Raw genomic sequence first — 15,644 nt, 5'->3', positions numbered from 1 at the left:
CATCTCCAACAAAGCGGGATGGGGAGTAAGTTCCCTGACCCTGCTGTTTTGCCTCCACACACACTATGCTTTTGCTGTCTGGTAGCTGAACCCATGAGAAGCCAGAGAACAGGGCCAGCCCAGTGGCTCTCAAGCTGTAGTCCCTGGGCAACTGTAGAGAATCATTTTGGAGCTCATTGGAATTGCCAATGATCAGATACCTCCCTGGGGCCTCCAGCATCAGAAGGCATGGAGACAGCACCCAGCAGTCTTATTATTTAAGCTCTCTAGTGATACTTTGAGAATCTCATATAGTCATTGGACACCACCCTCCTAGATCATAGAACCAGGTGGAGAACATAAAACACAAATCCCAGGGCTCACATTCATTTGCTAAGGCTTCTTTTACCTAAGCCTTGGGGAGATCTTAGAAAAGTCACTGGGCTCTGCAGTATTGGAGTCTTGGACAGGAGGTCAGGGAGAACCAAGTTGCAGTCTGTTCTGCCAGTTAACTTCTTGGCGACCTGTGGCAAGTCCCCTCCATTTCTCGGGCCTATTTCTCACCTATGAGGTCAGAGTCCAGTGTAGAAAAACCATATTAAAAATGAATGGAAATGAAATCTACATCCAATGTGACCTTTGGAGTATTGGATTTTTTCATGTAGGGCAGTCTAGCCTCTGAGTTGACAAGCTGGGAGAGATGGTCCAGAGATGGATCGACGATACCCAAGGTCACCCAGTCACATAGTGAGTATATAGGATTGCCATGGCCAGAGCTCTGATCTGTCACCTGCCAGGATGCCACATGCTTCTTGCCAAGGGATCTCTCCGGTGCATGAAGTCACATGTATACTTTCCAGGAGTATGTGCTCCCAAGAACCCAACTTCATAACAGATAAGCTCCGTAGAATGGTGTTCTCTTCCTAAAGTGGGGAGGGCCAGGAAGGACTCAAGTCCAGAACAAACCTAGAGGCCCTCTCATATAGCAGGATTCTCTACTGCCTCCTGGGAAGAGAACTGGGATAATTCTCTGAAACATAATTTCTTCTGACCCTCAGCTTCTGCTCTTCTTAGTTTTCTCTGAAGGTGGCTCTTGGTGGATCCTACACGCTTCTCCTCATACAGAAATCATTGGTATCCCCCATATCTTCCCAAACTCTCTGTTGTTCATGGCCCGAATTCTACTGCCAGCATCAGTGTCTTTCTCCCAAGATGTGCTCTGGCCACTAGACCATCACTCGCTGTTTGAAGGACAGACCACAGCACTGGGGAATTAAATGTCCTCAGGGGTTGCTTTCAGTTGATGGCTGGTACAAGTGGGTATCTAAAAATCCCAGCTTCCCCTCCCTGGATATCCATATTTCCTGTCTTCTCCCAGAGCTCTGCAACAAGACTAAGGTCTGCTTGTCCAGTGTGGACAATTCTGCGTGATACTCCTTTGTTAGATTCCTTTCCTCCTGGTATTTGTTGGGAGACCCTCCAAAATCAAAATCACTAACTTAACTCCTCCACTCTGGTTCTGTTTCCAGTGTCCTTTCAGCAAGGCTCCCTGGTGGGGCACTGCCTGGTGACATGCTGAGGATGCAAGGAGATGCACTGGGAACATTGTCCTCTGTCCTTTCTGGGTACTCTTCCCATCTGTTCTTCCCCTCTCTGGGCTCTGCAACTTGATCTTTCAAAACAAGGGGATGCAGAGAATGTGTGTGTGTCCTCCTTGTGTGGTGCCCAAGCTATACCTCCTGTGTCTCAATAAGGGTAATTCAATCAAGATTGAATGTTTAGACCTTTAGCTTGGATGAGGTACCCAGGCAGTCCCTGTGGAATTACCTGCCTCCTCCCTACCCACTTGTGCAAGATGATAGCATTAACATTTCCAATACTTCTAGGAAATGGTTTTTCAGCTCCACAATTCATTGTAATGAGTCAAATCTCTTTTCTCTGAAAAATTGCACCTGGTTTTTACCCTCTGCAGTGCCCAGAAGACAGGAGGAAAGATTATAAAGTATGCAAATGATATTCTCTCCCAGCCCCACCTCTCTGAAGTGATTCTCTCCTAAAGCGGATGTGACTTGAGATGACTGATTTATTGGGTTCTGTCTGATGATGGAGAAAGGGAGGGGAAGCTGGGGTTTGTGTTTTAGTTAGAATTGTGCAGAGGAGCAAACTGAACCTTCTCCTCTGGATCGGATAGAGACCGGGGACCAGTTTGGAGACTGAGATGTTAATGGGAAACAGGGGATAGAGGGATGTGAGGCATTGGGTCTTGGGGGCCAGCCTGCCACTATATAAAGAAGCTGTCAGCCTTATACCTTTGCTTGAGTGACAGAACTCCATTGGGCCCTGAGTTTTTCATCCATGAAGTAAGGTGTACAATATGCCACTCAGAGTTACTTTTTTTTTTAATCAAATGGCATAGTATCAATGCAGCTTCTAGAATAGTCCATGGAACACCCTATACTCTCCATACAGATAAATTCCTATCCCTTGCCACCTGCCACTGAGGGATCTTTGACCTCATGGCCCAGTTCCAGTAATGTCTCCTGGTCTTTCCCAAGAGAGATTAAAGTTAGGACAAATCTGTGCTGAATAAATAGACATTGATGTGCATGCTCAAAACAGGGTGTACACCATAATCATGGAAGAGCTTTCTAAAACATACCATGCAAGGTTCTACTTGCAGCTTCTGATTTAGGGAATCTGGAGTATGGTCCAAGAATCTGTGTATCTAAAGATCACACTTGGAGAGTCATTGTTCATAATAATGATAAAGCTGAATTTAGATATTTGTGTTGATTCTTATAGCATGTTGGGTTTTCTATATTTGATCTCTTTTCATCTCTGGTACAAGTCTGCAGTAAAAAAAAATATGATTTGGAGGTTATAGTTGAATAAATAGAGGTTCGAGGAATGTTATGACCTAAGCCAAGTGCTATGATGATCTAGTTAGGGAGTGGGGAATCTCAGGCCGGCCTTCACAACTCAGACAATCCTTTAGCTCTCTTCTAATAAAGATAAGAATTGGCTGTCAATATTGGGGCAGGACATGCTGGGGCTGCAGGTGTGATGAGGGATCAGCCATGATAAGAGGAAAAATGTGATCCTGATGCATGATCTTAGCTGAGTGTGTGCCTCAGCACATGTAAAGGCTCTATGAGCAAAACAAACACAGGATATTTTAATAACTTAAGGCCAAGGTTACCAGAGAAGTGTGTGGAGAGGAGAACATGACAAGGTAGTGGGTTCCCAGGCAATCAGAGCATGTGTGGCTTTGTGGGTATGGTAAGAGTCTCTGTTAGTGATGGACTCCAGTTGATTCATGTCAGTGAACAAAAGCAGACATATTATCAACAAAATTTTAGTGTATCTGTGGTTTGAAGTAGGTGGTGGTGGGAATATTTACACCACAGAAATCAATCACATAATACAGTGGTATTTGCTCCGCCCATGACATTGGCCTATAGGGCCCAAAGGAGGCGGTCCTTCCTGCTGCTGTATGTGATCTCTTAAAAGGAGAGGGAGAAGGGTCACATGCCCCTTTCCCTGCTGTAGCATGAATCTTAAAAGTTCTTATTAATAAAAACAAACCTGAAGCCAGGTATTGGGTTGAACACTGGAAGATCAGAGAAGCAGAACAAGCCACAGCCTCACTTCACCAATTCCTCAGCTGATCTTGTTTCCTCAGACTGGAGGCCTCTGAGTCCTCATCTGGAATGAATCTCAGCTGAACTGCTACTAAAAGCCTAAAAGCTTAACCAGGCTCTAAGTTCCTGGTCCTCATGCCTTATATATCTTTCTGCTTTCTGCTATCACTTCTTGTGATTAAAGGCTCTTGTTACCACGCTTGGCTGTTTCCAGTGTGGCTTTGAACTCACAGAGATGCAGATGGATCTCTGCCTCTAGAATGCTAGGATTAAAGGTGTGTGTGCCACCATTTTCTGGCCTCTATATCTACTAGCTGTTCTGTTCTCTGACCCCAGATAAGTTTATTAGGGTGTACAATATTTTGGGGAACACAATATCACCACACCCTGCTGCCTGTGAGGTGGATTCACTCTGGGTCAGATCAGAGGATGACTTCAGCTGTCTACTCCATTCTGTATTCATGAGTGTACTTCCTCAATTTATATCTTAATAAATTTTAATAAATCCCTATTATCCACTAAATAGACTCACATGGATTGATCTTAATAACATGATATATCAGACCTTTTTCCCTTTCAGAAAGATGTTTGTAAAACATTTACCAGCATACCATTGGTCCACATTCTAAAGCCATAAAGAACAGATAGATTGAAAACAGAAGGTGATGTCCTCCCTCCCCTGCAACTGTGTTCATGGGACAGTTTTGTCCTTCATAGCCCTCTACCATCTACCAATGGCTATGTCTCTCCCAATTCTACCTCCTCGAGGAACCTGGGGGATCCAGGATTCTGTCCCTTCATCTTACTTCACAGTCAGGGAGCTTCTCCTCTAACATATCACTCTACATAACTCTTCTCTTTGTCTTGACTCTCAAACACTGCATGCCAAATTAGCTGTTTTTCAAGCTTGCAAAATGTAGATAGAGCATAATGAACATTCTGGGCTGCTTGTAAATTACCTTGTATAAGCTCCTTGCCATCATTGGCTGCCCCATCTTTCTCCATGTGCATGTGGGTAAACACAATTTTTATCTTTCTAATTACATAAAGTTAGAAGAAGAAAGGGACACCGAATAATATTAGCATTTCCAAGAACAGATAAATAAACCATGAGGATACTGCCACTCTTTGTATTGCCTTTCTGGTAGACCTGTATCTGAATTCTGTCCTTTAAGGAACATATGCATCACTCTTGTCCTCTGCAGATAAACAGATTTGTCTTGGGGCAGATTGACAAATGGGGAACACCAGCTTTTTAGGTGTCTCTACTGTCACCCTACTGTGTACCTTAAATCCAGTCCCAAGGCTCCATTTATTGAGTCCCTGCTGTATGCAAGGCACTATCTTTTATTTCTTTAGGAGCAATTTTAGTTTTACAGAGAGTCTGAGTGGCAAGCACAGAATTCTGCACCACTTACATATTGTTTCCTTCATCAACACTTCACACAAGTGCAGAACATTTGTTGCAGTTGATAGCCTAATATTGGCCCATTATTATTAGTTCAAGTCCATAGTTTACATTAGAGCTCACATTGTATATTGTTCGGTTCTGTAGAACTGGAAAATGCATATATTCCAATTACACTATTTTATAGAATAGTTTTCTTGCCCTAAACGTCCCTGTTGCTCAACCTATTTTCCACTCCTTCCTCCTCTTCTAAGCCCCTGCCAACCACTGAAGTTTTTATAGACTCCATGGTTTTTCCTCTTTTGGAGTATAATATAGTTAGAACCATATGTAGTATCAACATTCAACGTAGCCCTTCCAGTTTGGGTCCCATCATTTAGCAATCGTATTTAAGTCTTTTCCATGTCTTTTATAGCATGTAAGTTCATTTCTTTTTATCACTGAATAATATTCCAGTATATAGCTATATCACCTTTTATTTATTCAATTCACTTACTGAAGATATTTCTGGTGGCTTCCAAGTTTTTACAATCATGACTAAAGCTGCTGTAAACATTTACATACAGATTTTAATGTTATAAGGTTATAAGGTTGCAATACATTGGGTAAATACCAAAGAGTATAATTACTAGATCACATGGTAAATGGATTCTTCATTTTGTATGAAATGGTCTTGCTGTCTTCCAAGTGGCTGCACCATTGTGTGTTTCCACCAGCAATGAGTGAGTGATCATTCCTGTTACAAATATGGCAAGTACTTGGTGATATTGTGGTGTTTTGTCACAGTTCTGTATGTAATATTTCACTGTTTAAATTTTCAGTTTCCTAGGTACTTGCATCTTGGTACCTTAATGTGGCATAGAGGACACTCCACTCGAATCCAGCTTTCTCCTCTGTCCTCTCTTGTTCCTGTTCCCCTCGCAATCAGTGATCCCAGGACAAGAGTCTTCCACAGTCCTACTCCCACTGCACCTTCCTACAATGAGTTAGCTCCTTCAGGATCTCTACTTCCACAGTTTCCACTAAGAGAAAGACTTCCTTGATGCCCATGGATCACTTTTAATTTCTCAGTCACATTTCAGTACACAAAGCTCACTATCCCTCACTTTCGAGACCTTGATGTTTCACTTCCATTCATGATTCATCTCCTTGAACAAATTGCCCCAACTGCTTAAGCATGAAGCTCACCTACTGTAACCCTCTCTTAGTCTCTTCAACTAGGCTGGCACATAGTAGGTACTCAGCAAGTGTGTTCTTAATAAATAAATGGAGATATTGGTAGACACCCTGATGGTTAGAGACATATAATCTTTAAGGATATGTGGTGATATTGTGTTCCCAAATATATTGTGAACACTAATAAACTTATCTGGGGTCAGAGAACAGAACAACCAGTAGACAAACATAGAGGCCAGAAAATGGTGGCACTCACACCTCTAATCCTAACCTTTTGGAGGCAGAGATCCACCCGGATCTCTGTGAGTTCAAAGCCACACTGGAAACAGCCCAGGCATGATGACTCAAGCCTTTAATCCCAAGAAGTGATGACAGAAAGCAGAAAGGTATATAAAGCATGAAAACCAGCAACTAGGGCTGGTTAAGCTTTTAGGCTTCCAGCAGCAGTTCAGCTAAGATTCATTCTGGATAAGGACTCAGAAGCTTCCAGTCTGAGGAAACAGGATCAGCTGAGGAATGGGCAAGGTGAGGTAGATGTGGCTTGTTCTGCATCTCTGATCTTCCAGCGTTCACCCCAATACCTGGCTTCAGGTTTGTCTTTATTAATGAGAACTCAAGATTTGTGCTACAAGGATACTTGATTAGAAATAGTAACTTTCTTTCTTTTGCTTTGTTTCTAATGATTTTTGCTTTCAGATCTATATATCTCCTTTCAACATTTTAAACCAGAACCTCTGTTTCCACTGCTGTGGTCTCCAAGCAAGCATAACTCAGTTAGTAAAGGAAATTTTGATCTGCCTCCTTAGCATAGCAGGCAATTCATCAGTTTCATAAATAAAAGAGACTTTGAATCACTAAATCATTAATAAGAGCATTGGATGAAAACATAATATACATTTCCCTTCTCTGAGGCTTACAGATTCTATAACTGCTGGTAATAGGGCTTGATAGCCTGGGTTCAGAGATACTTGGAATTCCTCAGGACAGTGCATCCTGTTGGTAGAGCAGGATGAACCTTAGACAGTAGCTATATAATTTGTAAAAGTTCTTGACTTCTGTGAGCCTGAGTTCCTTTACCTGTGAAGTCAGAATCATAATAGCACATCACTGTGACCATGATAAGGTAAAGAGCTACTTTCAGGGAAAAGTGAATAAGATGATGTATCTAGTGTTGGGGACTTACAATAAATTCAGTAAAGTTCAAACTCTTCTTATGCTATACCCTTTATCTCTATCCCATACCCATTCAGAGTTATCTCCTACCTACTCCTCCTTTCTAGGGGCTCCCACTGAAACTTTCCCTCCTTGGAGAATTAGAAAAGGGGTATCCAGTATAACACATTATCCAAGCACGGTACCTAATGCCTGTTGATACTAGTGATTGACTCTGAGTTAGTAGACATGAGTGGTGTTTTATACCAGCCCAGGGCCTGTTTGCCCATAGCTGGACCCTTTCCTGGCCTTCTAGTTGATGTTGCATTACAAGGAGCTGATCTCTGCAAGATGACTCCTTTGCAACGAGGGACTTTCCTCCTTGTGTCCAACTCCTGCCAAAGAGACCCCTGGGGGCACCAGTCCTAGAAGGCTGTCCCAATTATAGAATTCTGAAAATATTACGCCATCTCTGTCTTCATCCAGCCTGCGAAGGTAGTAGCTCTATTGTTTTTTTAAATTATCTCACTTCTTAAAAGTTCCTTCCATCACTCAACCAATAACTTTTCTGGTTATCCCCCACTGTGAATACTTACATGCTTTCTAATCTCCTGCTTGGAGCTTTATGAAAGTAGGAACATATGAACTTGGAGTTAACAGGCCCACATTTTTCTATGTTGCACCATTCACTGGTCATATGGCCAATTTTTATGAACCTGAGTTTGCTCATTTGTCACAAGGACTAACACAACCATTCTGCCACTCTCATGAGATCACTGGTAGCACCCAATGGGGCCATTCACTTAGACACTCACCAAGCACTCAGTGAGTGCCTGCTGTGTGCTAATCCCTTAGGGCTGCAACAGAACACAGAACAAGGCAGCTAATGCCCCTATCTCAAGAAACTCGGGTTAGTACCAGCAAATGTACCTATAAACTGAGGAGTACTATAAAAGTCTAAAATGAAAAGTTGGTTTGCCCTCCTTAACCCCATGAGGCCTTAGGATGCCCATACCTCACTATCCCACTATGACCGTGAACCCCATCTCTGCCCTGGAGTATGATGGGGATGAGGTATGTATGCAATGGCAGGTGCACAGTGACCCAGGTAGCAGACTGAGGGTCCTTCCCAACAGACCCAAAAAAGATGTTCTCTAGTGCATATATATTAGCATGTCAGAATTGACTTTAATTAATTGCAAAGGATTATCCAGCTTTTTCTGATGTACCATTTAAAGTGATTCTAATTTGGCGTTATTTGAAGCAAGCATGTTATTGACTAAAACCTGTACATCTTGTTTATGTTTAGATTGTGTTTGAAAAGGCATTCTCAGTAACATGACTTTTAGTTATTGATGACCTCTTTTCTAATGATCCAGTCCTCAGTTTAATGATAGTATTGATAACAATACCTTGCCAACAATCTGTCTGCACAGTGCTCCAAGAGACAAACATAAAGTAGTTTGTGTCCATGGGGAAATGGGTAACTTGCTGTTGTTAAGCAAGCATGGAAATGGACAATATTGGTTCAGACTCCATGACCTTATGCTTTAGGTACTTACATCAGTCTCTCTTGTATTATCCCATGAAGCGGGTATTTCCATCCCCATATTGATGATGGCATCACTAAGACTTAGGAAGCAGGTGACACACCTGCTAAGGTAATGGTGAAATCATGAAGAATAGAAAGTAGAAAAGGGGTCCTTTTTCAGATTTGTCACCTCTCTGTACCTCTACTTCCTCATCTACAAATAGCATAACTGTGAGAAAGTGGCATAGTTCCTGCTGTGCCGTCACTAATGAGTGACAGCTCTAAAGAAGAAAACTACTGACTCCTCATCCCATAGCTTCTCATCTACCACTTCCTGCTTTTTGTTCTCTCTGCAGATGACCACTCCCGGGTGAGGCTGTTGGTGCTGGATGGAGACCCCCACTCTGACTACATCAATGCCAACTACATTGATGTGAGTATCTTGACTAGGCTAAGTAGCTATGGGCTAGAGTTGACGGTCCAGACTCAAGGTCTAACTTAAAGGCTGTCTTTAACCTGTCTACCAGAAGGTAGTCATAAAGTAGCTCTTTCCCAGTTTATATGACAAAAGTTGATTATCCACCCAAAGCCACATCTGCTCTTGAGCAGACTAGAGTCCTCTGCTCTTTGGGGCTCCAGGGAAACTGCTAGTTTGATTTATTCAATCCATGTATTAATTTGTATGTGTCTGTCTATGCAGTCATTCATTTGAAGGTACAACTATTGTTGCAACAAAATGTTCAAAAGACTCACTACATGCTAGATATTATAAGACCCATAAAACTAAAAATGTCAGGGTCTCTACCCTCAAAAATATCAGAAGAGTGATAAGCTGTGCACATCTGTGGTAAACTAGGGTAAACTAGAACTTGATAACTGTTATAAGTCCAGATAAAACATGTGAGCAGAAAATTATGTGAGCCAAAGCTTCCAATGAATGAAAAGTAAAATTCAAAATCAAAGTGAGAGATGATGTGCCCTTGGTTAGAGAACTGCTCTTGCCCAGAGGAAGGAGCTTGGGAAAAAATACATATCATCTCTGTCCAAGAGTCGTGGAAACAGTACAGTGGGAATACTGGAAAATGAGGTTGGCACTAGATCCTTGATGACTTAAAAGGTGGAACCCTCAAGGAAAGAGAAAACTACTGAGGGTGTTTGAATGAGGGGGGTCCCATTCAGCACTGAGCTTTACAATTCATCTGCTACTGGAGAAAGGTAGAACAGAGACAAGAGAGCCTGGAATTAATACAACCAAGTAGGAGAGAGGCTGCCACCTCAGTCCAGACACTACTGAGAAAGGGACTCAGTTCGGACAGGAGCCAAGAAAGGTATGCACAGAAATGAAAGAGACTATGATAGAGGAAGTCTGGCCACAATTGCTAAGTAGATATCCCAGAATTACTGATCCAAAATGAATTCTTCAGGACTCAACTCAGAGCCTAGAGGCCTTGAAGAATGACTCAGATTCCCACTGATCCCTCAGACTCTCGAATGTATTTACAGACCAGCTATGAAGTACAGTGACATGTTTCATGAATTTTCTTATAGCATAGCCTGGGCCAGTTGGTTCATTAGTTCAACAAACATTTTGTCGAACTTTGAACCTAACACTACTTTATACTGAGTGAACACTCAACCAGCAGATGCCAATCCAGGTTAGAGTGGTTCCTTCCTTTTCTCCTCTCCCTTGATTATGGCTAGGTAGATGTGACTGTCCTAAGGAAGAGCACCCACATAGAGCCTTACATGCCTGGGTTACTGGTGTTATGTGAACAGAAACACCCAGGTGAAGAACCACTGATCTAGGGGCTCTAAGGGTTACTGATCTTGAGGTTGACCCGTGGTTCCTCTGTGCCATCATACTCCTCTAGAACTCATAAAACCAATTCTCCATGTTGAATCCCCTGTCTGCAATGCCCAGAGTGGTTTCCACTTCACTATTGGACCCTGCCTAATGAAGGACCTGCTGTGTGACCATGACCTGGGGCTAGAGCTTCAGTGGAGATTAAGAAGGGTAGTCTCTGTGTCTGTAGCCCCCTAGATGATTTCACAAGGAGGAATCCAATTCTGAGCAGCTTGTCTCCAGCAAGAGCGAGTTTCTCTAAGCATCCACTGACCATTCTACTAGCTTTCCCCTTTAACAGTCATTTCACAAACACCAAGCAGGCATTCCACTGTGTGCTAGAAATACTGACCTTTCAGATAAGGATTCTGTCTGGTAAGAGGGGTCCAATGAGAAAAGATACCTTCCCAAAACAGGGGCTGTCAGACTGAAGGCTCAAGAGGGAGTCCAATGAAAGCTTGAAGGAGATGACATCTCAGTCCTGCCTTAGAAGGTGACAAAGAACCAGCTGGACAAGAAAGAGTTATAGTAACCTAAGAATTAGCAATCACTTCTCATGTACCAGTATGTCACCTTGAGTAGTACTTCAACCTCACTGGATAAATACCTCTAGTACCCATACCCAGATGAGCAAGCTGGGTCTCTCAAGGTTAGGTAATGTACCTAGAATCCCACCCAAAGGAGGTAAGAGAGGAAGAGCTAGATTTTGAATCAGGAGTGCCCAACTCTGTTTCCTCTAATAATAATAAGCAGTGACAATGGTAGCAGGCTCTTATTATGTGTGCATTAAGCGAGTCAACTTACTAAGACTTCTTGGTAACACTTCACAGTGGTTCTTATCACTCCATCTTTGCATATGGGGAAAATGAGACTTGGAGAAATTGGAAAGCTTGTCCAATGTCATACAGATGGTCTGTGACACAAGCTGAGTATGAACCATAGCTGAATGTCCCAGCCCAGCATTCTTTGTCCTGGTCCTTCATCTACCCCTAACACGATCCCACAGCATGCATTTAGTGGGCACTCAGCTAGCACATGTTGATATGGGTTGGACTAGTTTGTTTCTTTCCTTCCCTACCTTGGCTGTGGTCAGATGGATAGGACAATCCTAAGGATATAGCACATGCATAGTCTTGTGTGCCCAGGTTGCCATATTTATCTGGCATTTAATATCTAAATGGAAACACACATCAAAACCATTTCTCTAGCTACTTACTCAATCTACAGTAGAGTGAATGCCTGACTACATGTAGAACTGAGAAATTTCCATGTTGTATAGGCAGCAAATGGAATTGCTTTAAATGCAAGTGACTCTACAGTACCAGCACTAATCAGGTCTTCCATTTCTGTCCTGTTCTGTCATTACAAAGTGTTTTGCAAGCCTTTAAAGGAAACCAGGGATTGAGGTTAAGAGCACTGCCCTAGGTCACACAGCTAGACTTTTAATTCTCTGCACAGCTAGAACACAGCATAGCCCCCTCCCTTTCTGTGTAAGAAGTAGATTGTGCAGACAGGCCAAATGTCTCTACCACATGCTGGCCTAATAGGCAGTGTCAGGCCCTGAGCTGCATCTCAGTGATTAGTGCCAAGGACTAATGAGACTGCAGTCATGGATCCCATCTTTGTTGGGCCTGTTGTATACTGGCCTATCTGATGACTACCTTTGTAACTCTGGGTAACTGTCAGCCCACAAGTGTGTGATAACTGCTATAAAGTGCCTATCAGGGTTCCAAGAGGAAACAAGCTGGCTCACAGGTCTTAACCAGGTAGAGTTTAATAAGGGCCTGAATAATACTGAGGCAGACTAACCAACCAGATTGTGTGGAGTATCTTGAGGTTAGAGATGGCAAAGTGATCTCAAAAATTCTGTGGCTAGATAAGATAATGGGTATAAAAGGAATCGAGTTACTGTAAGGAGAGGGCTGTCTGCTCCTGCCAGGGAGAAACCAACCCCTGCTAACACAGAACCTAGAAGGCCATATGTCCCAACCTCCCATTGGCCTCTGCACTTTTGCTTCCCCTCCTGCTTAGAAAATGCCCCCTCAAAGCCTGAGGACATGAGTGCCTACATTGCAATTTATATTGTCACCTCCCATGGCAACAGAGCAGGGTGTGGAAAAGACACTGGGGAAAGTGGTGAGACAAAAAGACACCAAACATAAAAGTACCCTTCTTATGGTGTTACCACGACAGGGCAGGAAGCAGGAGAATCACAATTGCGGGCCTGCCGGAAATCCCAGGAGAACTGTGTTCTGTGGTCTCCTAGGGATCCCTGAAAACCAACAATACAATGGGGGGGGGGGGGGGTCTGGGGGATATGAGCTATCTAGTCTTTATTGCTTTGTCCCAGTCTTCACCACAGCCCAAAGACAAGAGCTAGCTATCCAAGCTAGAGTCCATTCTCTTAATTGGATTTTGACAATTCATTAAAACGACTCTATTTGGATAATGAGCTGGATGAGGTCAACCTTGCCTGAGCCTCTGGAGGCCGGGGTATGTTGCTCTCTGAACCAGCCCACTGGCATGTTTGTTTGCACACCTGAAAATGTATGGGCCACTTGAATCTGTTATAAATTACCAGCCTGGAAATAAATATCATATCTGAGTCCCCAGTAAGTAACAGATGCAGGAGTTCAGAGTGAGATAAATGCATTTTGGATGCAAACCTCTTTCCCATTGCTCGTAGACAGATGGAGGCAGGCCCAGCACTGGTTTGCAGTCGATGTGTGTGCTGTGTAGGTGGGACTTAAATGAACTGAAAGTTCTTTTAAGGTTAGGAAGTTTTCTTCACTAGCTCTTGGCAAATCCCCAGAGGAGACCCAATTGAGCAATGCATTTCTTTTATCTCCTTTGCCAAGGAATCGCTCTCGTGGTTTGAATTTTTCCTCTTTTGGAACTGTGTGAGTTTCTGGAGTCCAGAGAAGGTCTTTTTGCTCAGATGCAGCATGGGGTCAGGCATGTGGCACACATGCATTCAGTGTGGTTGTACCAGGGTTGACAGCGAAGACAAACCTTTAGTGCTGAGAGGATAGCCACAAGCAAGCCAGGTACAGCCCTGCCCTAGTAGAACTCCCATAACATAGTGGGGAGATAAACAAGGGTGTAAATGAATAAGCCATCTGGTGATTGGTGCTTTGGGTTCAGTTGGTAAAGTGCTTGCCACGAGAATCTGATGTGAATTCCTAGCATCCGTAAAGAGCCATGTTGGGCAGCATTGCTGTAATCCCAACACTGGGGATGCAGAGACAGGAGGTTCCCAGGGGCTCCCTATCCAGGCAGTCTAGTCAAGTCAACAATCTCCAGGTTCACTGAAAAGAGTGATTGACAAAGACATCTGACATCAACCTCTGGCCTCCATACATATTCACACATGTGCCTGGACTCCTCCACACACCTGTGCATGCACACACACACACACACACACACACACACACACACACACACACACACAATGGAAGGACAAAAAACAAGCTGGAAGTAGCAGAGAGAAGCCGACAGCGGCCTGGTGCTAAGTCTTCTGGACAGAAATGTGACTACTACTTCTGAGGAAGAGCGATAAGTCCATGGGCAATGGGGACAGCAGTGGGAAGACTGACGGCATGAAGTGGGAACTCAGGAATGTCAAGAGGCCCAAACTAGAAGCTAATTAAACCACCACCTCCTCAGAGAACATTTCTCTGGCCTCATGGCTGAGTCAGTTCCCATGGGTGCTCTGTGGAGCCCCCACATCTTCCCTTGGAGGTTCATATCCCGGTTTGTAGATGTCTATGAGCTGCTCCAAAGCAGAGCCTACATCTGTCTGGTTCACTGTTGGTTTCTGGTGCATTGTGTACAGTAGAATGTGCACCTTTAATGCTTGCTGTTTGAATCTGAAATGATTGCACAAACAAATAAAAGCACCAAATAGCCTCAGCAGACCAATCTCACAATTGATATGTGAATTTCTTGCCCAGAATTTTTTACCATTAACTTTCAAGTACATTTGAATCTTTCAAACCATAGTTTCTTCCAAGGTCTTTGCTAATGCAAAAACCAGACTCATGCATGCATCCCACTGTCCAACCTTTCCAGAAAGCTGCACCTAGCTCTGGGTGGTGTGTCTCATGACCCTGGAAAAGAGAAACATGAAAAATCTTAGTGCTGTTCATGTTCCTGTATTCACTGGATATATGTGAAGTCCTGTGGAATCTCTCAAGAGAAAGGAGAATCCTGAGGAAGGAGTTACCTCTGTATCACAGAAGAGACCATGTCTAAAGTCCTGGGTAGTAAGGCTGCAACACAAGATGAGTGTATTGAGGGAGCAGACACAGGAGACAGCTGGGAGAAATGTTCAAGATGAGGATGCAGACGTGTAGTTACTATAAGATGAAGCATTTAGACATTACCATGCAAGCAGTGCAGGGTCACTGCAAATTCAAATTAAAAAAAAAAAAACCTGACACCCTTGGGTGTATCCTGAGAAAACCACTACTGCAGGAAGCAGATGAGTCTCAGGAGTAAAAATGGGTTCTTGGAGGACACCAGGAGGTTGAAGCTATGGTCCAGGACAGGGAAGACCGTGAGAAGAGCTGCTGGTGGAGATGGCAGAAGATGATAGACACAAGAAACCTCATCATTCTGGGCCCTGGGGAGCAATTTTCTGTTCCCAAACCTACTCAAAAGACCCCAGAATCTAATTCTTCTATCCAGCCTGCATAGCCATGTCCAACTTGACTTGGGTGACAGGTATGCCTTTCCATCCCTTTGTTCATGTAGGAGGGCTCAGTTACTACTAACATAGGAGGACTTATCTATGCAGCAACTTCTAAAGGTCCAGTATGCACTCTTAATCATTGAAAGGTCTCAATAAATGTTTACCAAATGAGCAATAATATTATAATTGCAAAGATACTCATGTAAAATTTTAGAATTGTG

General features: G+C 43.3%; 1 protein-coding gene across 18 annotated transcripts in view; it reads left to right on the top strand.

Annotated features, from left to right (window-relative positions):
• Ptprt (protein tyrosine phosphatase receptor type T) overlaps positions 1 to 15,644 on the top strand; it is a 1,101,940-nt gene that overhangs the window by 1,042,671 nt on the left and 43,625 nt on the right. For all 18 annotated transcript variants that reach the window (XM_052726074.1, XM_052726080.1, XM_052726075.1 and 15 more), the window contains one exon: positions 9,244 to 9,320. In XM_052726074.1, the coding sequence (XP_052582034.1) occupies positions 9,244 to 9,320 (77 nt within the window). The remainder of the gene's footprint in view (positions 1 to 9,243; positions 9,321 to 15,644) is intronic.

Source organism: Peromyscus californicus, unplaced genomic scaffold, assembly GCF_007827085.1.
Source record: "Peromyscus californicus insignis strain IS unplaced genomic scaffold, ASM782708v3 Scaffold_7__1_contigs__length_154581171, whole genome shotgun sequence".
In the NCBI taxonomy this organism is placed as follows: domain Eukaryota; kingdom Metazoa; phylum Chordata; class Mammalia; order Rodentia; family Cricetidae; genus Peromyscus; species Peromyscus californicus.
This window is presented reverse-complemented; position numbering and strand designations above follow the sequence as displayed.